The 24,759-nt window shown below is 42.4% G+C and overlaps 1 protein-coding gene across 7 annotated transcripts in view; it reads left to right on the top strand.

Annotated features, from left to right (window-relative positions):
* Positions 1-24,759, top strand: part of KIF16B (kinesin family member 16B) — a 289,278-nt gene that overhangs the window by 63,873 nt on the left and 200,646 nt on the right. For all 7 annotated transcript variants that reach the window (XM_043602924.1, XM_043602923.1, XM_043602922.1 and 4 more), the window contains exons 11-12: positions 964-1,029; positions 4,512-4,571. In XM_043602924.1, coding sequence (XP_043458859.1) covers positions 964-1,029; positions 4,512-4,571 — 126 coding nt within the window. The remainder of the gene's footprint in view (positions 1-963; positions 1,030-4,511; positions 4,572-24,759) is intronic.

The raw sequence follows: 24,759 nt of genomic DNA, 5'->3' as shown, positions 1-24,759 counted from the left end.
TATCTTTGAAAGTTTTTTTTTTAATGTTTATTTATTTTTGAGAGAGAGCCAGAGCACAAGTGGGAGATGGGCAGAGAGAGAGAGAGAGAGGGAGACACAGAATCTGAAGCAGGCTCCAGTCTCCAGGCTCCAGGCTGTCAGCCCAGAGCCTGATGTGGGGCTTGAACTCAACGAACTGCGAGATCATGACCTGAGCCACAGTGGGATGTTTAACCAACTGAGCCACCCAGAAGTCCTCACACCCTCGCCCCCTCCACATGCTGTGCCTTTTATATGACCCCTTTCTTTTATTTCTGATGACATCCTAGGGAGCACTATGTCCCTACCTCTCAGATTATGAGTTCTGAATACAGTCAGAGCCCCTCTGTGCCCTACCTGGCTCCCTGTGCTTCCCCTTCTGTGTCTTGTCCCAGTTCTAACCAGATTTTGGTGTTTGTCATTCACGCGTCAATCTTTATACCTTTGCAACACGCATAAAGAAATGGGTAGCCATACCACACATGGAGTATAATCCAGCAGTGAAACTAAATTTAATTTGCATGTATCAACATGTATAATTCTCAGAAGCCTGTGATTGAGCAAGACTTATGCTTCTTTTTGAATTTTGTACATTGTGCGTATTCAGAACAGATGAATTCTTTCAGATTTAGGGATTTAGACCGTGTTTGATTTTGGTAAAATGTCAGTATGTAACATGTTTGTCTTTTTCCTTTGCCTTACTGATTTGTATTGCAAATGTGGGTTTGCTAGGATGCTATGGTTTTGAATATTACGAGATATGTACCCCATTGATTAAAGACTCAGTGATGACTGACACTTTTGGGGTGGTTGTGGGACAGTACTTTTCACCTTTGCTTAATAGTTATTTGACTCTTTTTGATAATTTATTAATCATGGACAAATCCTTCCTGTAGATTATTGCTGTTTACTAATTACTTTTCTCTTTTATGGCTTAAATTGTAGATTGCCCTCTTAGACTCCCCCACAGCCTTAAGTATGGAGGAAAAACTTCAGCAGAATGAAGCAAGAGTAAGTGATACCTGACTCGTTATTTTTTAAAAATCTTTTCACTGTTATTTTAAGTGCATGCTTTTTAATACTTGCTGTTTAAACTCATTTTCCTTCTTCATTTCACTGAACCCTCCCTCTGCCTCACCCTATTTTTTAAAGAAGCACAATGGTTGACTCTTGGTGTATCTCATCGTGTCCTCTGTGACTTATTAAATGGGATTTGTCTGGTACATGATGGTTACGGCAACTGAAATTCACATGCAGGCCGGGAGGCTGCTCGGTACTTCAGAGCACACAGGAGCCCCGAGTCGAGGGAGGCCGTGTTCAACATTTATGAGACAGCGGTGGTCCCCACAGCTTAACCGTAGCTGAAGAATGACCACCGTTTAGTCTTTTTGTCATCCCTTTACTTTGTTTCCAGTGGGAAGTGCAGAACTGGGGGAATCTCTGAATACTCCACGTGGATGCTTAGTTTCCCTTAAGCTAGGGAGAGCTGAAGCAGGGAGAGGGAGTGGCAGTGAGTGACCAGAAAGAGAGTGGCTCTGGAGATGTCGTGGGCTGACGTTGAGTGCTGGTATGCTGGCTCTTTCTGAAAGCCAGTTTCATGGCTGACCTGGTTCTGCACTATTTTTGTTTTTTAAAAAAAGAGTCGTCTGTGAAAGAAAAACAGGCACTGAAAGCATTTTTTTGGGTTGGATTTTGTTCACTGTGCTGAATGGTTACAGCAGATTGAGAAAGAAAATTGGATTCTATTGGTAAAGCTCTTTGAAGAGTACACAATACTGAAGATATAAATTGGCTTGTAGTCAGGAACTTGTTGACACTTCCCTGGGTAATTATGCTGATGAATTTGCTGATAATAGCATGAGTAAAAACATTAGTTTCTTACTCCCTATTTTTCTGATGAAATTTTGTATTTTAGTGCTTCAAATTCTAATTTTGAGTGCTTCGAAATGGATATAGTCTTATATTGTTTCTTAATAATAGTTTTTAGGAATACCTAGCAAGTTAATAGAAAGCAATAAACATCTTAATTTGAATGCATTACACATGCTGTGACAGAAATGACTATGTATCTCGTTCATAACAATTTCTAGGTTTTAAGCTAGTTTTCTGTTGACCGTTTACAATCGTTTGCTGTCTGTTTAGCTATAAATCTTATCACCTGGTCATTTGTTAGAGGTGGTATCACACATTGGTCTATTTTGTAAATGAAGATTATTTGCTTTAAAATCCATAGTAAAATAAACCCAAGGCATACTTAACAATTTGTTTAAAGCTAGAATTATTTGATTGAATTGGAAAAGGATTGATTGGCTTGTCATTTCTTTTTTTAAATTTTTTTTTTTTCAACGCTTATTTATTTTTGGGACAGAGAGAGACAGAGCATGAACGGGGGAGGGGCAGAGAGAGAGGGAGTCACAGAATCAGAAACAGGCTCCAGGCTCTGAGCCATCAGCCCAGAGCCTGACGCGGGGCTCGAACTCACGGACCGCGAGATCGTGACCTGGCTGAAGTCGGACACTTAACCGACTGTGCCATCCAGGCGCCCCTGGCTTGTCATTTCTTCAGGGAGAACATACCTGTTGGTGAAATGCAGAAGCATTTATTATTGAATGCCGTGTTTGTCTGATAAATTGCCAGTGAGAATCTGTGAACCTATGATTATAAATTGGTAAATTGAATATATACCAGTCCTTCCTTCTTCTGTAGGGAGAAGAGGCAGAACATTCCCTCTCGGAACATTGCCTCTCTGAAAGCTTTTTCAAAACACACCCTGATAGCCAGGTGGCTTTAACTGCCATCATTAGAGCCTGAAGTTGCCATCACTCAAGGGATGAGACGAAAGACTGGGGTGAATGTGCAGTTCCAGACAGCTCAGGACAGTCTTTGCAAACCGTTAAAAACACAAAAAGCAAAACTAGAGAGGGTCGGTCCTGTTTCTTTCATTTATGTGGTTTTAACCAAGAAGATGATTGATTTTGATTTTAATAACTAGTGAAAATGAAGCGGTATTCTTTTAACTTAGTCAGCCCTATTTGGGGTAAATGGAGTAAAATGAATGACTGCCGAACAATTGAGTATAGGTGGGTTAGGTGTGGTTTGGTTTTCCTCTCCGGTAAGCCGTCCCTTCAGTTTCCCCACTTGTCAGTAACAAAGGCTTTCTGTCTGGGAGATGTCTGACATGAGCACCTCCTCCAGTTGCTATATACTCAGTGGCATGTGGGGGGTGTCTTGCTGTTGGCAGTGAGAGTGCAAGCAGGTGTATTCCCGGCATGCACTTTGGCCTGGTTAAATAAGCTAATGTCTCAGCTGCAAGAGCGGTACGTTCAGATGGGATGGGAGTGGAGAAGTGGCAGAACTGCTAAAGTAGGGAAGGAGGAAGGCTTTGAAAGGACGAGTGTCATCTGTCTGTCCAATCCTACCCCGTCCCTGGGGGGAGTCACTCTGTTTTAGCTTCAGGGATATTCATTTTTACAGGACACATTTTTTTTTTTTCCTACCTCTCAATCTAATATCACTGTTTGCTTCTTTTTTTTTTTTTTTAATTTTTTTTTTCAACGTTTATTTTATTTTTGGGACAGAGAGAGACAGAGCATGAACGGGGGAGGGGCAGAGAGAGAGGGAGACACAGAATCGGAAACAGGCTCCAGGCTCTGAGCCATCAGCCCAGAGCCCGACGCGGGGTTCGAACTCACGGACCGCAAGATTGTGACCTGGCTGAAGTCGGACGCTTAACCGACTGCGCCACCCAGGCGCCCCGATCACTGTTTGCTTCTTAATGAATTACTTACTAGGACCATTTACAAAGTTTTATGGAACCAGCAAAATATTTTTATTAGACTTGAGGAGCGGTTTCCAACTGTGCTGTGTTCAACAATTGGGGGGATATTTTCTCCCCTAGGTTACAGCAGACTGGAAAGGAGCTGATTTTTATCAAAAGATTTTTGCTTTTACTAAAAGAGTTAGTTAAAGAGCTACCTTTTTTCTTTTTTAAGATAGAATGAGATTTATAAGTCCTATTAATTAGCTAAAGCAGCAGATTATCTCTTAAAGAAAACTGCAGCATCCAAGGTGATTTAATCATCCCATCTAATTAGAAAGAAAAGCAAATCACTATTTTTTTAGGACCTAGTGTATAATCGGGAAAAATTAACCCATTTAATGGGACATTCCCATTCTTGAACTTGTAATTTTTAGTTAATATCCAAGGAAGCAGCTTTTACTTAAGTATACCATGAAAAAGACTGTTGTAAAACTCTAGGCAACTTGACAATTTTTTTTTCCTGTTCTTTCCTTTGCTACAATGTAGGTTGTAGAATGAGATCAGCTTATTTGATTTATATTTGGTGATAGTTCTTTCAGGGATCAAAATTACTATGTAATTAAAGATATGTATCGTACATCCTTCCATAAGCTATAAGAGTTTAGAAACTTTCTAGAAGAAAACCACAATAATGGATAATGAAGCAATCAAACATGTGTACTTTTCCTTTTAGGTTCAAGAATTGACCAAGGAATGGACAAATAAGTGGAATGAAACCCAAAATATTTTGAAAGTAAGGACTATAATATGGTGCCTTAATCTTACTATCTTGGCTTAAACAGATAAAACTTTTTTTTCCCTTCTACCTGATATATGGCTACTACATGCTTTGCTTAAGGTAAGACCAGTGACTTATGGGGGATTTGGGTTCTGGTTTAATTTTGAAGAAATGGAAATAGGAAATAGAGCTATGAGACATTAAAGGTGTGTATTTTCACATGCAGAGGGGTTGCTGATATGTAAGGTGTTTGTTTTTACTTGCTGGAGTTTTTCCATTTTTGATTCAGCACATATTAAACTCCACTTAGTATTCAAGGGCATCCACTTTGCTTTCCTGCTTTTGTTAAACCCAATGTAAAAGTGATAGGTTAAATGGGGGGGGGGAATAAAAAAGTCTTGTGTCAGTATTGTAGAATGTGTGTGCATAGCATGGCTAGATTTCAGATTACGAAACTAGTAATTTCCTATTGGAATTTTTTTGTGTGTGTGTCTCAAGGGCTAGACAGAGATGGTCTGCATGTTTGGCGATGCTAATTGTGAAAGGATGTCACCAGTGGCCTCCAATTTTCATTTTCTATGCTTCAAAATACACGCTTCTTGGTGTTTCCGGCTATTGCTGAGTTGGCAGAAAACCTGAGTCCTCTATTGAGGGTCAATACCTCAACGACATTTGAGGTTCGGACCGGAATATAAGCTTTGATAGTGTCTGACTTCACACATGAGGGAGGGGGATTCAGAGACCACTGAATCCTGGGTTTGTTTTTGAGGCCTATTCAGACAAAGTATTCTGGAAAGAGTGAAATGTCCTGTACCATAGGTGAGGCTGGAGAGACCAGGTTTAGCTGCATGTCTTGGCAGAACCCTACCCTATATATGAAAAATGGGGCACCCACTTAACCGTTTCATGGGGGCAAACTCTTGAAGGCCTGGGTCAGCCAGGTAGTTCTGTGCCTGACAGCTCTGAAAGAGGTCAGCAGCATATGCTGTAAAGTTCTCCACATGCCATTTAGGCAGCTTGGCCTGCTTTGAGGCTTAAAAAGACTTTCTCACAAGGTGGGAGGTTGAGCTGTGCTTCTCAGTGGGGGTGGGTTGTGATGGTCTGAGAGATGATGTTTCCCATTACAGAAGGTAAGGGTTTCTGGAGGGGAGCCTCCTGATTCTGATGATAGTGTCATATTATTTTGAAGTACTTCTTCAGCATTTCCCATGTCATTTTTGTTCAGGAGACTGACCAAAAGACCTCACTTGCATTTGCAAGTACCATAGTCCGGTGTGGAGCAAGCACCCCCAAGACATGGGTAGTTTTCATCCTGTAGCTGCATCAGCTCTAAGGAGCAGTGCCACAGCCCCTGCCTAGGAAGCCCACGTCGTTTGACCTTTCATGACGCGATGTACACTCACCTTAGTAAATTTGCAAAGAGAGAAGACGGAAATCTGTTCCGTTTAAGGAACAGAGAAACGAGATAGCTCTTTGAAAAGTCATTAGCGCATGTAGTATCTGTTAGCACAGGAGGCAGTGCACCTTTTCATAAGGTGATTTTTGGGCCCTGAGGCTAAGTTCTCCTCCAATTCCAATTCTATTATTCATAAATCTTTATTTTTATTTTTTTATAACTATTCAGATGAGAAGAATGGAAATGTGTTGTGTGCTAGGTGTCAAAGATTATGAGAAAGGCTAATGATATTTCAAATTTTATTTGGCTAATTTTATTTCAAATTTCAAATTGTCTCTCGCTCTTGCAAGCCCATTTTAGATTTCTCTGCTGGTATTTGTGTTTTAAATCTGTAGTCATTTTCTGCTTATATTTGCTGTTTTAGGGGCGGTCTTCCTCTCTTACTGGAAGACGGTGCCTGAGGGCTGAGGTGAAGGAAAGAAGGCGGCTACTCAAACGCTGTTTTTGAAAGCATTCTTTGGAAATTGATGAGGAAAATGAGTGTTATTCGATGAGTTTGTATCTGTGTGGTAACCTGTGTAATCCTTTCCCCTATTTCTGTTGTCAGACGGTTCTTTATCAGCTATTGCTCTAATAATGCTGCAGAGAACCCACCCCAACCCAGTGGCTTAAAACCACGTTTTCTGTCACGCGTGTGCAGGTTGGCTGGGGGTTGGCTGGGAGTTGGCTGGGCTTGGCTCCAGGCTGTCGGTGGGTTCCGGGTCTGCCCCACATGTCCCTCATCCTCTTGGACCGGCTGGTTTTCTGGGATGTGCTCTTCTTATGGTCTTGGCCAAGGTACAGGCGGGCATGCCAAGTCGTGCAGGTGTGTTTCAGGCTTCTGCTTGCGCCGTGCTCGCTAGCATCACATTGACCAAAGCAAGTCACTTGACTGAACTAAAAAGCAAAGGGGAAAGAAGGGTATTTTACTCACAATAAGGCGGTGCCAGGGTGTAAATGCAAACGCGCTTTCAGATCAGTAGTTCAGTCTGCACATGCCTGTGCTAAACTGTGGGAACTTGCTCTTATACCGAATTAGCACATTTTGTAGAGACAGGCCCAGTGAACCAGTAGGTTCCCAGGATTATGTTCACTGTCAAGACCCAACTGTTGACTCTGCCAGTTTCCCTGTTATCATCCTTTCCAAACCCCAATTCTGAACATCCAAGGAGAGTCCTTTGGGGAACAGGCAGATGAGAGTTATAACATCCAGGGGATAAAGGGATAGACCAGGGCTGATTCAGTGTTTGTTGGTGCCACGCCTGTCTGCCTTGTTTCTTTTTCTTGTCCAAGTTTATCGGTGAGTCATTTCAGAGGAGCCACATGGCTATTGCTTGAAGAGAGGACTAAGGAGAGGGGCATAACCCACCTCGTCAGGCGTCACATTGGTTTTTGTTGGCGTTGAGATGCCGGTGCTGTATGCTTGCATCTCCTCAGTCAGTGATGAGACCCGAGGTTAGTTCATTGGCATACGCCACATGGAGGTGCTTTGGGAGTAAATGAGAGCCCCCTCTCCTGCAGGGGTGGGACTCTCAGTCAGTGTACAAGGCAAAGGTCTCTTAAAGTCAGATTCATGTGAATTACGCTTGGAAGTTCCTTAATTTCCCTGGAAATCACTAGAGGCTGGGATCCTGGATGCTCACAAGCCAAGGAGTAACTTTGTTCTTTTCTTTTCATTGGGCCTGTTGCTTCCCTTGCTCTGGATGAGGGATCCAAGGTCCTCCTGAGTGGGGGTGGAGGGAGAGCAGAAGGCTGCTGGCCAGATTCATGCTCTGACAAAGGGTGATGGCTATTTGCAGCCAGACTGGTGGCACCGCGGTGGCAGTGACAGAGCCTCAGGCTTCGATCTGCGGAACTTGGATCTCAGGCTTCAGTTCTCTTTCTGACTCACTGGGTCGTGACACTTACCCACAACCATCACATACTCTGGTTCCTAGCTTGGATATCATGGTGGATGGCAACCTGTTCCCTAGATTCAAGTTAACAGGGGAAGAGATAATAAAGTTCTAAGAGTTCTTTTGGAAGTGGCTAATGAAGGTAGAAAGTATGTTAATCTTGAGGAGGCTGTTCTTAGGCAGTTAGGTAATGAGAGTTTTACTATCCTTCACAATGGACTCTGCATATCCACTCTCTTGCCCTTAACCTGCCTTCCTTATTTCATTAATCTTCATTTTCTGCAAATTAGAGTTCAGACTCCCAGAGGTAGTGAGCTCCTCAGTTCTCTGTTTACTTTGACAGTTATCCCTGCCCCTGGGCCCCCGCCGTCGCACCCGCCCTGCCAGACGTCTTGCTGGTCCCCGCACACCTGCGCATCGGGTCTCTTGGTGACTCTTGGCCTTTGCCTGTGTTGCTCCAGCATTCCAGATGTTTCCGCTTTCTGGACCCATCAGTATCCCTGTGGAAGCTCTGTCCCTGCTCACACTTCCACCCCACCTCCTAGTTGGAATGATTTTGTTCTCCTTGGGCCTTTAGAGCAGTTGGCTTTGCTTCTGTCACAGCATCCATCATCATCTGAGGTTGGTGGCCTTGGTTTCTCCCCCTACATAGGAGCAGGGTCTGGGTTAGGACTGTCTCTATTATTCTGTAAGCCAGCTTCTGGAACTCTGCCTCTCACTGGGCAGGCAAGCAGTGAAAACTTAACCTCATTAAAGTAGTATCAAGAAGCAAAAACCCAAACCAAGACTTTTATATTAACTCTCTAGGCTGTCATACGAAATATCACAGACCAGGGGGCTTAAACAGCAGAACTTTATCTGCTCACAGCTCTGGAGGCCTCAAGTCCAGGATGAAGGTGACGGCAGGGTTGGTTCCTCCCGAGGCCTCTCTCCTTGGCGTGTGTCCTCATGTGGTCTTTTCTCAGTGTGCCTGCCTGCACAGCTGCTCATACTGTGTGTGTCCCAGTCTTCTCTTTTTACGAGGACGTCAGTCATATTACACCCTAACTGCTTCAACTTAGTGTCATTACATAAAGGCCCTGTCTCCAAATACAGTTATGTTCTGAGGTACTGCGGATGAGGACTTCAGTAGCTGAATTTTAGGGGGACCCAATTCAGCCATAACCTTGAAGCACACAAATCTGACGGTCTGGGGGAAGAAGTAACACGGAGTGTTGTGCAGGCACTGGTCTTGTTCCTACCTGTGCCTTATGTTCCTCGTTCTTCTTTGAAAGGCTTATACATGAGGGTGTGTTTTTATCCTTAGAAGGAATGTGGCTGTGTTCCTTTGGATTATGGTCCAGCCCTTCATTTGAATCAGTTAGATATTCGCCAGACTGGGGCTCCTGGACCAGCACCATCTGCATCGCTGGCCCTCAGGCTCCACTGCAGATGAGCTAAGTCAGAATCTAAGGTGCCCGGGTGGCAGGTCTGCACCATACAGTTTGAGGAAAGGTGGGGAGCAGTCTTGGGCTTTTTTGCCGTCGGATCCCTTTCCCTACTTCTCCGGCCCTGCCTTGGGTCATGGGGGGGCTGGCCCCTGGGGGCTACCCTTTCTCAGGCTCCTGGGGGACTCCCCTGGAGATTGGAGCGAGAAAGCAGACGTCTCCCCCTCAGGCTTCTTGTAGCATTCGTGTGGCCCAGCCCTGGCCTTGCCCCTGTGTCCCTCCTGCCCAGGGGTGATGCTGGTTCCTGCTGGTGTCAGTTTCTGGGTGGCCTTACCATCCCCAGTGGCTTCCCAGCTCCTCCTTCAGCCAAGTAACCAATTCTCTGTTTTAAAGCCCCTGGGATGTAAGCACTGAAGCAGCTTCTGTTCCATGGTTCAACCTGGTCTGATAGCAGAGTCAGTCCCACATCTCAGTCTCTTGACGTGCTGTGCCGGCTCCTGAGAATCTGGGTTGACTCTTCTCTTTTTGATCTTTCTAGTCTCTTCGAATACTGCCCTGGTGTGTTTTTCATCCTGGCTGAATTTGTGCTAAACTGTGATAACTCTCTTGGGTCTTGGAACTTAATGTTGTGATAAATCCAGCATCTACAAACCTTGGGATCAATGCGTTCCTGAGGCCTTGGTGTATCGTTCCCTTTTTGCATAGCTTCCATATTGTGCTGACTGCTTACTGTTTGAAGTGGTTTATAAAGTGGCTACTTGATGCGCCTCCTGGGGGCCTTTTGGCGTGGCTTTTTATAAATCCCGTATGTTTTATTGTTGATGAATTTTTTCAAGTAATGAGTCTCCGAATGCGTTCTCCATTCCCACTTTCTTCCCCCTCACCCGACCCCTTCACATACCTCTTTGGTGCGTCTGCTCTGTACCCGTTTTGGTTTCTCTGTTCCAGCATTTTATAAACGGATGAAAAAAAAATGCTCAAAGGTGTTATCTGACTTCCAAATAACTCCTTGAGTTCTGTGCTTTGAGATAAAGCACAGTCAGTTTGGACTGCAGCATAGAGCTCTCAAGTGTCTGACAGATGGTGTGGCAGAAGGGAGCGCTACTCTGCGGGGTCTGTCCAGAGCCTAATGATGAAGTTTGGCCTGCGGCCCCGAGGGGGCTCTCTGTTTGCATCCCTCCAGCCTTGGCTACTCTTCTCATTTTTTAAAAAACTAGGGTCTCCTCCTTACTGAAAGCATATTCTTCGATTACTCAGCGTCTGACTTGCTTTTGTGTTTTATTGTCCAGCACAGAACGTCTGACTGTGACTTGGCACAAGTGTAGGTCGGGGAGGAAGCGGGCTGCTTAGTTGGAGAGACTTGTCCTTGATAAGTGAGCTACTTATATATAAGTTCCATGAAAGTTGTTTTTTGTGTTTTTATCCCCCCACCCCTACCCCCGCCCCAGACATTAATCATACGGATTTTTTTCTTAAAAAAATTTTTTTTTAATGTTTATTTACTTTTGAGAGAGAGATAACAAGTGAATGGGGGAGGGGCAGAGAGGGAGGGAGAGCGAGAATCCCAAGCAGGTTCCATGCCATCAGTGCAGAGCCTGACTCAGGGCTCGAACCCATCAACTGTGAGATCACAACCTGAGCTGAAATCAAGAGTCAGCCGCTTTATCAACTGGGCCTCCCAGGCGCCCCATGGAGTGTTTTGTTTTGTTTTGTTTTGTTCCTTACACACAGTAAACAATGTTTGTTGAATTGAATTTGGAGGATGGAGCATATTTGAATCTATGTGACAGTGGGATCCATATGCAAATGATTTAAGTTTAAATTGTGCTGGGTCTTAATTTTCCATCCCTGAGGAAGAGAAGAGCAGGAGTATGGCAGGGCTGGCTAACACTTTGATGGAAGAAAATGTTTTACTTTTTCAGAATGTTTTGAGTAATAAGAAATAGAGTAAAATGAAATTAGAATCCTTTCTTGGTTTAAGATTTTCTGAGCTTAAGTTTCATGGATAGTCCTACTTTAAACCAACTTATTTCTGTTTTATGATAGAATCAGTCAACTGAACTTTTGTCTCTGGAAGATTATGGCAACCTATAAAAGATTTTTTTTTTTTTTTGCCTGGGCTGTCTGCTGTTTTCCATTTCGTGGAGCAAACGTGTACTGGGGAGGGTAATGAGTTTGGAAACAGCCCTAATAACTGGGGCCATTGCTCAGCAGACGTGTGGCAGGCCTTTGGATTTCTGCTGCCCAGGGCACTGAATCCTCTGGTTTCCAGAAAACCTACAAAGAAATCATGGGAGAGATGTCACTTTTTGTGGCCTTTGCCTCCTTTAGATGCAGTTAATCTTGACCTCTTCTTGGTACAAGAACTGAACCTGGGGGTAGTAGCTCTAGGATAGAATTTTATTTATGGACATCGATTTTGCCCAGATTTTGGATTAAGGAGGAGACAGCTCTTTTCAACCACGGGTCACCTTCCTTATTAGCAACTGTGTGGGCATTTGATGGTTCAAAATTCTGACCTCCGACAGTCTCACATATTGTTTATAGTTTGTAGTAGCATATAAAAATACAGACTGTTGTCTCTAGAGCTCATTTGGCTACGTGAAGATAATACATTGAATTTCCAAGTATCCATTCAAGCAGAGATTGGCTGCAGCGGGAATTTTAGAAGTCAGTGCTCTTTCCCCTTTGGTTTTCATTGTGAAAAGAGAGTGAGCCCAGCTCAGCACCTGCTCATTCATGCTGCCCACGTGCAGGTCATGCCTTTACGATCTCAGTAACTGCCTTGTGAGTTTCATTTTTTTTTTATGAGTTTTAAAAACTTTATTTTCAAACTTTTGAAAACTTTTTGGTAAAGAAGGGATAAAAGGTGGTGAGCTTTTTGTTTTTGTTTTTTGTTGGCATACCAATATCCTAATAAAATAGGACTGCTGCCTATGTTGATAAAGAAATTGCTAGTGTTACACTGAATTAAAAAATATTCTCCCTCTAGTGGCCTCCCCAGCTTCCCTCATTGTATCCCTCCTGTCCATCTACCCACCACCCATTCGTCCATTCATCCATTCCTGTCCATCTTCTCTCACCCTCCCTCATTCATTAAATGTATGTTTATTGAGAGCATCTTCTGTATCAGACATAGTTTGAGGCACTGGGTATACCTCATGAACAAAGCAAAAAAATCCCTGCCCTCATGGAGATCATTGCATCCTAGTGCTAGAAGGCTTTTCCCCCAAATTGGACATTCTTCTGTAAACATTCCATAACCTGGTCCTCTTCTCTTCTCCTTTAAAAATAGATTTATTAACACAACAATATAGTCCACTCCTCTGATTGTTTGATATTTGAGGTCTCAGATTATGTAAACTACATGTCTTGCTTTTTTAGTTCTGGTATTTTATTAATTAAATATACTTAAAAAGATAATTTATACTAAGCGCATTAAAATGTCTGTCTGTATAGCACTTTGAAAAGCCCCAGAGGCATAGAAAGCCTTTTTAAAATTGACATCCATTAGGGTGGAAACTCCATGGGGGTACAGCTTCTGTTTTGTTTTCTGTTCAGAGCAGGTCTGAGCACTAAATGGACAGCTAGAAAGGCCCCTATGGGGTACGTTACTAGAAAAGTTGTTTACGAATGAGTTAATAAATTATGCCCACCATTCTTTCTGTTAGGTGGTAAACTCTTTGAGGTCAGGGAACATGATCACTAGCTTTTGTATCTCTCATAAATTCTAGTGCTTTATGTACTAATTTTTTAAAAGTAGGAAGTGTTCAGCAAATAACGGTTGAACTCAATTAACTGTGTTCTCCCATTTCTGAGAATGTTTCAGGACACGTTTGAAGATTTTTGGTGCATAACATTCTGCCCTTAAGCCTAGTGGTTTTAACAGACTTACTATTTCCCATGATTTTGTGGTACAGGCTGGCTCAGCAGATTCCCAGGACGGTCCAGAATGGCTTCACTCACATGGGTGGTGGTTGGCTTGGTGTCCACTGTGGATGATCTGGTCATGTGTCTCTAATCCTCGGGCTCATTTATATGGTGGTCTTGAGGGAGGATGAACCCCAATGTCCAAGCATTTTTCAGCCCTCACTTGTACTTCATTTGATAATGTCTCCTTGGCCAGAGCTACTCATACGGCGAAAACCAGGGTGAGGTGTGAGGGAGTTACCCAATGGCATGGGTACAGGGTGAGCAGTGATTTCTTCCATTTTTGCAAAACAACTGACCACAAGAATCTTTTTTTCTATTCTCTGTGACCCGTTGCCTTACCAACCAGCCTCAGTGATTTGCAGCTGCGTTTTTGTGTGTGAGTGCGTATTCTTGTCTTTCTATAGAGGATGGTACGGAAAAGAGAGGATTTGGGATAGGGGTTGCAATATAGATGAATTGAGAGAGTGTCATAAGAACTTCTTTGTTTCCTCACTTTAATCTGCAGACTAATGTGGATGACTTTGTGTCTGTTTGAACAGAAGTCATCTACAAAGCCCCATGTGCAAAGCCCTTTCTCTTTTTTAGTGCATTTACACATACTATCTCATTGGCTCTTTCTTGATTTGAAGCAAGAGAAAAATGATGTGATTGCACTTGACATAGTATGTAGTTGTTAATTTGTCAACTTCTCATGAAAGTTGACACTGGCTGTTAATTTCCATCAAACGGTGTGTTTTCCCTTTTCTAAAGTTTTGCTCTTTGCAACTGCTTTTTGACGAAGGGCAGAGTAATAAAGTTATCGTTCTCTAAAACTTGGACTCAATAATGAATTGGGGGGACCACTGTCAACGCTACAGCACTGGAGGTTGACTGAAGAACTTGGCGGGGTCAGAGGCTAAGCGGGTGATTTACAGAACCAGCTCTGATGTTGTTAATAATGCCAGGGCTCCCATATTTTCTGCGGCAGTTTTCAGCCTGAAGGAACTGCTCGTAAATAAAGGCAATGCGAGTGTATGTTGGTTCTTACTTTTGAGTAACGTTTCTGGAGCAAAAGGCTCAGAAATAAGTCAAATGCACACTGTTAAATGTTGGAACCATGCGATAAATTATTTTGAATACATAGGGGATTTTCCTTCTGATCTTTTGCAGCGAGGCATGTGCGTTGACGGGCTCTTACTGCATATTTATTGCCACGGTCAGGGAGGAAAAGATTGCCTGGTCATGTGAAAGTATGCTTTATGTACACCTGAACTCACTGGGTGTGCTAAAGTGTAGGCACTTGGTTTCATTGGCGGGGAGTCTTAAAAAGCGACCATTTCATGGTACAGATCCGTTTATTGTTTGTGTCACCCCGGAGCACATCTAACTCACCTTGGAAGAGTTCTAGCAGTTGTGAGTTTGAGAGGAAGGTGTGTTGGGGGCGGGGGGTGGGTGTGGAGTGAGGAGATGACTCTTGCCTGCCTCACCTAGAGAACTCTGCCTGTACACCCTTCTGACCTGGGTCCTATTGACCTCTCTGTTTCTCAAAACCTCACCACAAGATGCAGACAAGAGTTGTACCTGTCACGTAAAGTGACAGATGAGCACATGCAGGATGTTTAGTGTGGCGTCCAGCACATAGCGCTGTAGGCATTACAGTAACGTTAACTGTTTTTTGTTTGGTTTTCTGGGAGTCCATCCTCTTTTACATAAAACTGGGTTGCCAGTAAGTAGTGTGTATCTTGCCAATTGGGCAGAAAAAAATTATGTATATAGAAGCTTTCAAAAGTATATAATTTCATGCTCCAATGTGGCATTAATTCTAAGATACTTTATGGTATAGCATTTTATGTTTGTTTATTTCAAGTAACAGAAAATCCAATTCCAAACTTGCTTAAGTGGTAAAGCTCAGAGAAGAGTAATGGTCTGGAGGCAGCATGGGATTTAGGCATGGTTTAATCAGGGCTCTGGTTCTCTGGGATTCTTCTTGGTTTTGCCTTTTTGTTGTATTGACTTCATCTTCATGTGTTCTGTTCTTGGAATGGCAAAGCGAGAGCAGCAGTTACTTTTATATCTACCTACTGTACCATCTAAGTTTCAAAGTGTCTGGGTTTCAGAGTGCCTGACAGAATTCCGAGCTTTGTACAGATTGGTGCATTTCTAAACCAGTTGTTGGGGCCGAAGAGATACCGTGTGCTGACTGGCCTTGGCTTGGGTTGTCTAAATCAAGGAAAGGCGTGACCCTGATGAGTTGAGATGAACCAGGGCCCACCTTTGGAGCTGGGGGTGAGGTCAAGACCATTGGCCACAGATGCTGTGCACTGTGTAGTGGGGGGAGAGGGTGAATCTTAGTGATCCACCACGTTTTTCACAGACATAGAACCTGGTCACTTACTGGAGTGTGAAGTATCTTCATTGCGAACAGGAGGTGCAAGTTTTTGAAACATGCTTTTATTTCTTAGTAGAAAATGTTTTCGAATACTTTGTTTATGACTCAGAAGTCCTATATTCAGCTGAAAAATTATGTGAAAGGGCCCGCTGAGTATCTGTACTGTGGTGTGAATATGTCATAGGAGAGAAACCTGTCTTTTTTTGGTCTTAGAATTGAAAGATGGCACACAGTGAATTCCGTGTGTTGAAATGCATTTTCCTCTTCTCCCTTTGATTGATCACGTTATTTCAAATGAACCCTCGGTGTGGGTGTGTTCTCCTCTCCAGCTTTTCATATGTAGTTTTGAATTTAGCTTAATTTCCAATTGACCCCTTTAGCGTGATGTTTCCCAGCCCAGTCTACCTAGCAACAGTTACTATGAGCGGTGTGCTGGATTTGCCCCTCCGTTTGTAACACAACAGCAGGTTTTAGGAGATTACTTTTCCTTAGCATCCTGCTTGATTTTGCCTTTGCATTATTTAAGGATGACAGCAGTTTCTCTTAACTCCAGGCAGCAGAGCCCCAAGGTTTTTGTGTTTTTTTCTTTTTAGCAAAAGTGATGGTTTTAAGAAGTATGTATCTGTAAGACAGTGTAATTAGCAAGTGGGCATCTCTACTGGAAAAGAAACATGGACCTAGGTGGCATGTAGATATTTATTACCAGGATATTCTGTTACTTGCAGGGGGTGGAAACAGCTATACGTTTCTAATATGTCATGTAATACACTCTATAGCACCAGCTTTGCCAGCCAGAAACAGCTTTCCCCAGCAAGCTGTCTGTGTCTCAGAGATGACAGGAGTTAATTTCAAATAGCTGTGGTTTCCCCTTGAAAGAATCTAACAACACAGGCATCACTAAAGGTGGTCATTTTCCTCTGGATCCAGTACACTCTATATTAATGTGTTATATGTAAGCCTTTCTTGTCCTTGCCGTTACAGTGACGATTACCCTGGCATTCTTAGCAGATCGGGCTGAGATCAGCAACAGAACTTGCTACGACACTTCTTCAAGTTGCAAAGTCCAGTTTCTCACCCAGAACAACTTAAATGTCAGTTATGCTGCATGTCACAGAAGTTGCTTTTCCATGTATAAATGGTTTCCGCTCAGAATCCCTTGTGGACCTTTTGCAAAGATCATTTTGTGGGTTCTTCAGACTCCAGGACGGAGAACTGTGGGAGATGGCACCCTAAACTCTCTACTTTGAACAGGTGCCCAGTGCCTTCTCACAAGAGCAGGGACTCATATGGAAGATCACCCCTTAGAGCACATCTTGATGTGTTATCGCATGGGTGTGGGCTTCTGGAAAGAAATGGCACACATAACTTCCTGCAGTGTTTTGTGATCCCCACACTGGGCACTCATGCAAGCATTTGGAGCCATTGTGTGATGCCATTTGGAAAGAAATCTCAACTGAATAGATTACTTTGCATAAAATGGAGTGATTTATTCACAGGACTTTGAAAAACATTAGTGTTTATTTTTTAAATTTAGGTTCAGTGTACACAAAGTGTGCAGATCCGAAGCGTGCCACTCAGTGAACATGTGTAAAAAAGCGCCCGTCTAGAGTGGACAGCTCATCAATTTTGAGCTGTGTATGTACCATGTAACCCACACCCAGATCAAGATAGAGAAATTTCCTACTCCCCAGGGGCTCCCTCTTGCCCTCCTCAGCCAGATGTTTCCTGCCTCCCTCTTGCAGAGGCCTTCCCCGTTGTGACGCTTGTTACACAGGGAAGGGTCACCTCTTCTTAAGTTTCATACACACAGATTCATGCGGTATGTTCGGTTTCTGTGTTTGGCTTCTTTACTGCAGTGTGTTGCCTGTAAGATTCATCCATGCTCTGTCTAGCAGGAGTTTCTTCTTTATTATGCAACTCTACCACACTCTTTTTATCCATTCTCCCATTGACTATCTCCATTTGCGCGATTATGTCCAGCTTTTTGGTTATTAGGACTAGTGCTTCTGTGAACATTCTTGAACCTGTTTTGTCGGGTGCATCCTTTCACCAGGCCCCCTTTTCCTGGCTCTCATCTTGGTAAGAGTTGGTCCCGACTTGCCTGTCTCTTCCGTGTGTCTGCCCATTCTTTATGACCTTCGAATCCTTGACCCAAACATCCCCTGTTCCTCGCCCAGCTGGCTCTCATTCTGGGTGAGGCCAAGGGACCAAGGCCAGACCCCCTGTCCTGGCGGATCAGGTCTGGACCCAGCAGGAGCAGAACCGCTCATCCACAAACAGCAGATGTTTGCCTTCAGTCTATGTGGGTTCTTTGTGTAATGTTTTTTTTTTTTTTTTTCTGTTTTCATCTGGGTTTAGTTTAATTGGGTGATTAACACAAATTAATTCTGATGTCTCTAGCTTTGTAGAAGGAATTTCAAAGGTTTTTAATACACTCTGTGGATTTTTTTTTTTTTTTTCTGTAAGTCTTCTTTTTTCACAGCCAGATATTTAATAATTTGTGTCCTAGAAAGCTGTTGTGGACGGTCTGGTTTTCCTTTGCTAGATTGTGGGGTCCAGAGGTAGCGATGTATTTTAATTGTTTTGGGAAACTTAGCCCTCTCCCCTTGCCCCCAAATCACTTTGCACCCAGCAATTTAATATTAATAATAGTAGATAATATTTATTGCACACTTTCTTTACTATGTGTTAGGTGTTATTCTAAGTCACCAATGTTTAATAGAAATGTAATGCAAGCCACATAGTAGGGATTTAAAATTTTCTAAAAAAAAAAAAAAAAAAAAAGGGGCGCCTGGGTGGCGCAGTCGGTTAAGTGTCCGACTTCAGCCAGGTCACGATCTTGCGGTCCGTGAGTTCGAGCCCCGCGTCGGGCTCTGGGCTGATGGCTCAGAGCCTGGAGCCTGTTTCTGATTCTGTGTCTCCCTCTCTCTCTGCCCCTCCCCCGTTCATGCTCTGTCTCTCTCTGTCCCAAAAATAAATAAACGTTGAAAAAAAAAAAATAATAATAAAATTTTCTAATGACCACATTAAAGAAATAAAAAGATATAGCTTACATTAATTTTAATAGTACACTTATTTAGACTAATATATAAAAATTACCACTTTGACATATAATCAATATAAAAATTATTACTGAAATATTTTATGCTCTTTTGTTAATGAGTCTTTGACATGCATGAATTTTACATTTACAGTGTATCTCCATTCAGATGCTAATTTATATAAGATACATTTGATCAGTATTTTGATTTTATAAAATTTGTAGTTGAAAAATAGATTCTCATATTAACTGTGTTCCAAACACATTTAAAAGTTTTCCAATAAATCAACTGAGTGTAGTTTAAGAATTTAAACCAATAAATTAAATGAAAATGACGAGTGGGGCGCCTGGGTGGCTCAGTCGGTTAAGCCTCCGACTTCAGCTCAGGTCATGATCTCGCGGTCCGTGAGTTCGAGCCTCGTGTCGGGCTCTGTGCTGACCGCTCAGAGCCTGGAGCCTGTTTCGGATTCTGTGTCTCCCTCTCTCTCTGACCCTCCCCCATTCATGCTCTGTCTCTCTCTGTCTCAAAAAAAGATAAACGTTTTTTAAAAAAAAAAAAAAGAAAATGACGAGTTCAGTTTTAGCCACATTTTAAGACTCTTTTCAGGAGCCACATGCATGCCACAGTTTTAAATGTCATATGTATTAATTTGTTCCATTCAGTAGTCTCGTGAGGATGGCATATTTGTTTTCTTTAAAAAAAATTTTAATGTTTATTATTTATTTTTGTGAGAGAGAGAGAGAGAGAGAGCATGAGTAGGGGAGGGTAAGAGAGAGGAGGAGACACAGAATCCAAAGCAGGCTCTAGGCTCCGAGCTGTTAGCACAGAGTCCAATGCAGGGCCCGAAATCACAAACCATGAGATCATGACCTGAGCTGAAGTTGGATGCTTAACTCACTGAGCCACCCGGGTGCCCCACATATATATATATTTTCAATTTACAGACAAGGAAACTGAGGCCCAGAGGGTACACAGTTAAGGAGGAGGAGATCTGAATTTGAACCCTGTCTTGAGGTCTGGGCTCGTGACTCTACTGCCCAGTTCTTGATCATTTAAAACTGACCTCAGTTTGTTTCATATTCACATGCACTGGCTTTTGTTTGGTCTTTCCCCTAACCCTGGTCTTTGTGCTTTTTCATATTATAAAGATTGATGAAAAAAGTGATTTTAGAAAGTGACCCCATATTTGCCCTGAGTTTGGTTGTTCTTCAGTGTTTTAAAAACCAAAATAGATGATGGCCACTGTTTAAGTACCAGCTGCTCTGTTATCTCTGTAAATGTCAAGACAAGATTTGCTTTCTCTGCAGTAACGGCTCAGGGTTTCTTCTGTGTTTGGAAATGCTCTTTCTTTAATAATGGTTCTGGGGTTTTTTTTGTTTTTGTTTTTGTTTTTTTCCCACCAAGGTTGGGCTTACTCATCTCTTTTGCCTTGGCCCCTTTCTATAGTCTTTTTCTTTAATTTTTTTTTTTTTTTAACATTTACTTATTTTTGAGAAACAGAGTGTGAGCCGGGGAGGGGCAGAGAGAGAGGGAGACACAGAATCTGAAGGGGGCTCCAGGCTCCGAGGTGTCAGCACGGAGCCCGATGCGGGGCTCGAACCCACGAATCTCAAGATCACGACCTGAGCCGAAGTTGGACACTCAACTGACTGAGCTACCCAGGCATCATGTATAGTCAGTCTTTTTCTTAAGCAGAGAGTCACGGTTATTTCCCTGGGTACCGGAATTTTTTCATCCTGACGTGTGATATTTGCCCTGTTGAACAATGCAGGCATTGGGGTGCCTGCACAGTCAGAAGTGTGCATGAAGTTTGACTTCCCCAAAACTTAACTACTCATAGCCAACTGTTGACTGGAAGCCTTACCGATTAAATGAACAGTTGATTCGCACGTGTTTTGTCTGTTTTATGTATTATAGAATGTATTTTTACAATGAAGCAGGCTAGAGAAAAGAAAATGTTATTAAAAATAAGGAAGAGACGATACTTTTACAGTATTGTACTGTATTTATTGAAAACCGTCTGTATACAAGTGGAGACACACAGTTTAAGCCTGTGTTGTTCAAGGGTCAAGTGTACTGTCATTTTGAGTGCCGCATATGAAGAAAAGCAACATAGTGGTCAAGTGGTGATTTGGTGTAGTTCCTCTTTGGGCGCTGCGCTCCAGGTTCCTCTAAGACCCTACTCTTACTCTCTCCCTCCCTCTGAGGTTCTCTTTCTGTGGGTGTGTGCATCCCATTGCCTCTTTGCTGTGACTCTCATGTGAATGAAATGGACAAAGACCTTATCCTCTCTGGGGTTCTTTCCCATTCTGGGTGGTCCCATAATTCAGACTTTTGAAATATTTTGGCTATTTGATAATTATTTAAGTCTTACTAACTGAGGTGACCTGGTTTTGGTACTTGGATTTGCCCCTCACTAATTGGGTGACTTGAACCAAATATACCCCCTTTCTCTTGGTCTCATGTTTTTCTGCCATAAATGGCATGGTCTGGTCTAGATGAGCTCTAAGCTTTCCTTCTATTCGACAAGGACTTAGGTTCTTTCTCAGGAGGCTGCATGTCATTATCCCTGTGGGCCTCGCCTCTTGGGTGTGGGAATCCTTTCCTGTTTCTCTTTCTTCAGGGGTCTTCAGCGAGGGCTTGCTTTTAGTCCCTTGCTTCTGGATGTTTTGGGGAGGTGGGTGGGGACTACTCTTCTTTTTTGAACGTACCCTTGTGGCCTGTCTTAGTGTGGGCGTTGATGCATCACATACATACATAATGTCACACAAATCATAAGTTTGCTGCTTGATGGACTTTCACAGACCAAACAGACATAACCTGCAATCAGGTGAAGAGGCAATGTTGTCAGCGCCTCCAAGTCCCTGCCATGCCCCCTTCCGGTCAGCGCTCCGTCGAAGGAGATGTCTAGCTTTACTTCTAGGAGCATAGCTTTGTTTATCCTTCATTTAAACTTTATACGTATGGAATCATACAGAATGTATGTATGTATGTATGTATTTGGTAACTGGATTCACTTTTCAACATTATGTTTGTAAGACCTATCTATAATTTTGCACATAATTGTATTTTAATTATTGCATAAGTGTGGCTATGTCACAATTTGTTTATTCACTCTATCCTCTGAATTTAGGTTGTTTCCTGGTTTGGGCTGTTAGAAATAGTGCTGTTTCGAACCTTCTCGAACATGTCTTTTGGTGAATGTAAGATATCTCTGTTGGGTGTATGCCTAGGAGTAGAATTGGTGGGTCCTAGAGCAGGTATATGCCCAGCTTTAGCAGATGCTGAAAGTAGGTCTTCCAAGTAGTTGTACTATTTACACCCTCACCTTCTGTGAGAGGCCCAGGTGCTCTCCCTCCTCACCAACATTTGCAGTCTTCTGTCTTTTTTTTCCCCACTGGAGCCATTTTCTGGGTCTTTCAAACTGGTTCTACGTGGCATTTCCTGATGGTTTTAAAAAACTTCCCATTATTTTTAATTAGCCTTATTTTCCAGATGACTTCACCTCAGACCCTGTCATTATGTGAGCTGCCCCACTGTTTGGTGTCCTCGGCCACAGGACGCTCCTCCAGCCTTCTCCAGCTCACCTCACTTTGTTTATGCATAGACTCGCTAGTCACCTAACAGAGCTGTCACTCTGTCACCAGCTCCTCACAAATGCTTGAGGGGGACCTTCTGAGATACCTGGGGCATAACAGTGCAGTGGTCTGGAGCCAGCCTAAATCTGGTGGGTCTTTGGGGTTCAGCTTGCCTCATTTCCTTCCTTCTTGCTTGTTGAGTATAACCACTTCTCCACTGGACATCCCCTTCCCCCCATCTCTCTTTAGCTATTGGGAACAGTAGCTGTTATTTTAGCCAGGTCAACATTCTTTGTGCAAAGTGATAGAAATAACCATAATTGTAGCAAAAAGTTCTAGGCACATTTTAAATTAATTATATCTCTTTCCTCATCTTAGAAAACATTTTCAATGAGCATTCCCACTAAACTAGGTAAAGAACCTAACTTTATTCTGGTGACAGTATTTTGCTTAATCAGAATGTTCATGACTATTGTGGTTGAGCAACAAAGCCCACTTGAATTACATTGATTTCTGAAGATCATTATTAAAAGGCTTTAGATAGTACTTATGGTTGAGAAGTACAAGGTCATAGTAGATGCAGTTTCATGTGTCTTTGATCTAGGTCGGGAATCATCTTAAATCTTTTTTTAATTTTTTTATCTTGAGAGAGACAGAAACAACACGAATTGGGAGAGGGAGAAAATCTCAAGCAGGCTCCTTGTTGTCAGCGCAGAGCCCAATGTGGGGTGTGAACCCATAAAGCTGTGAGATCATCACCTGAGCTGAAACCAAAGGTTGGACGCTTAACCGACTGAGCCACCCCTTAAAGAAATCTTTTATGCTCCACACTGATTTCTGTTCAGATCTCCTTTCTTTTCCCCAGTAGCACTGTCTTCTTCAAAGTGCTGTGTCATTATGTGTGGTTTAAGTAATTAAAACAAAATTCTGAACGAGACCTTAAAGATTATTCTGTTCATAGAACATGGGATATAGAACAAGGGGCCCAGGTGAGAACCTAGGCGAAACTCTTCTCTTGTCCTAGCCTTTTTTTTTTTTTTTTTTTAAATGGAAATTGAAGCCAAGAGAAATTAAATGATTTGGTCTCAGAGTTCTAGAGGTAGAACCAGGGCAGGCTCCTATTTTCGTACTCATAATTCAGTGCTCTTTGATTATTCTTTACTTACCTTTTAAAATGGTTTCCAGACACCTAGATTCTTAGTACAAAAATGGTACTTTACTTTGATGAAGAGAATATAGCTAGCCTGCATCTTTTAGAATATAATTTTAATATGTAAAATTTGGAGACAAGATTTAGCCCATGGCATATTTAAATCAGCAAGCCATTCTATAATGGGCTTCATCTGCATTTAAATTATTCTTCAGAGATTTTTGAAAGTTGGTTTTGAATAAATGGCTTATATTTATTGTTATATTAAGCCAGAGTGCTTTTTGGTTCAATTTAACAGGAAGTCTTTTAATGTCTGCAGAATCTCCTAACATTCCAGTCTGCTGTTAGTAAATAAAGATATGTTTGTGTTTAAAACCAACAAAAAACTGGAGAACAAAATGATTTCTTTACCTCAGCCAAACGAGTGTATTTTCTCAATGGGTTAATCTTAGAAGATATTTTAAATTTTGGATTAGAAGATAATTGACAATTGGCATTTCTAATTATGAAAAAAGATCTATTTTAGAGTTATACACATTCCAATTTTATAATACGCAGTTAATGTGATAATTGAAAGAAATGTTGTGCCGCAGGGTGCTTTTCAATTTCTTACCACTTGATGTCACTGCAGATAGGAAAAGCCGGCTGTCTGCCTGTTTAATTCCAGGGTCCTTGGTAGTGAAGTTGTCTGAAAGGACATGACAGGTACTGCTAAGTGGACTTGGGCTTGGTCACCGATTTCTGGATGCCGAATCTGTGTGAGAGATAAATTGTGAAGAATTTAGTATAACTAGTATCTTGTTGTGGCTAACTCGAGAATTGCTGAGAAAAGATGAAATGTACCACCAGATTTCTGGAGATTGTTTTCTCAGTTTTAAAATAGTTTTTCTAAAATTGCTGCGGGAGCAGAATACCTGGATACATGTACCATGTTAATCTGGGTCTAGGTGGTCATTTCGATTAGCTTGCCACTCGAAAGCTTTCTTTGTCCTTTGCTTGTATTTGTCACTTACAGAAATTTCTTGTTATGTCATTTCTTCTTTTACCTCACATTTTCCTTGGTTTCAACCCCCGAAATTCTGAGGAGAATTAAAATATATCATTCCTTGTCTTCTCTTTGCATTACCAATCGTACATTTGGTAATACCTGCTCCCTTGGCTTTTCGGTATAGTGGATGGAGAGTACTCCTCCTTGGTTTCTGCTGGTTTGTGAAGCTAAAAAACCTTCATAGATAGGCAGATTGGATTTTCTCCCAGTCTCTTCCTTGTTCAATTAGTAACAATTAAGGATGCAAGAACGCAAACCCTGGAACCCAACTGCTTGACACCCAATCCCACCCAGCTCCGTTGCTGTCTGCGTGACCTTGGGTGGCTTC

Source organism: Prionailurus bengalensis, chromosome A3, assembly GCF_016509475.1.
Source record: "Prionailurus bengalensis isolate Pbe53 chromosome A3, Fcat_Pben_1.1_paternal_pri, whole genome shotgun sequence".
NCBI classification, from domain to species: domain Eukaryota; kingdom Metazoa; phylum Chordata; class Mammalia; order Carnivora; family Felidae; genus Prionailurus; species Prionailurus bengalensis.
This window is presented reverse-complemented; position numbering and strand designations above follow the sequence as displayed.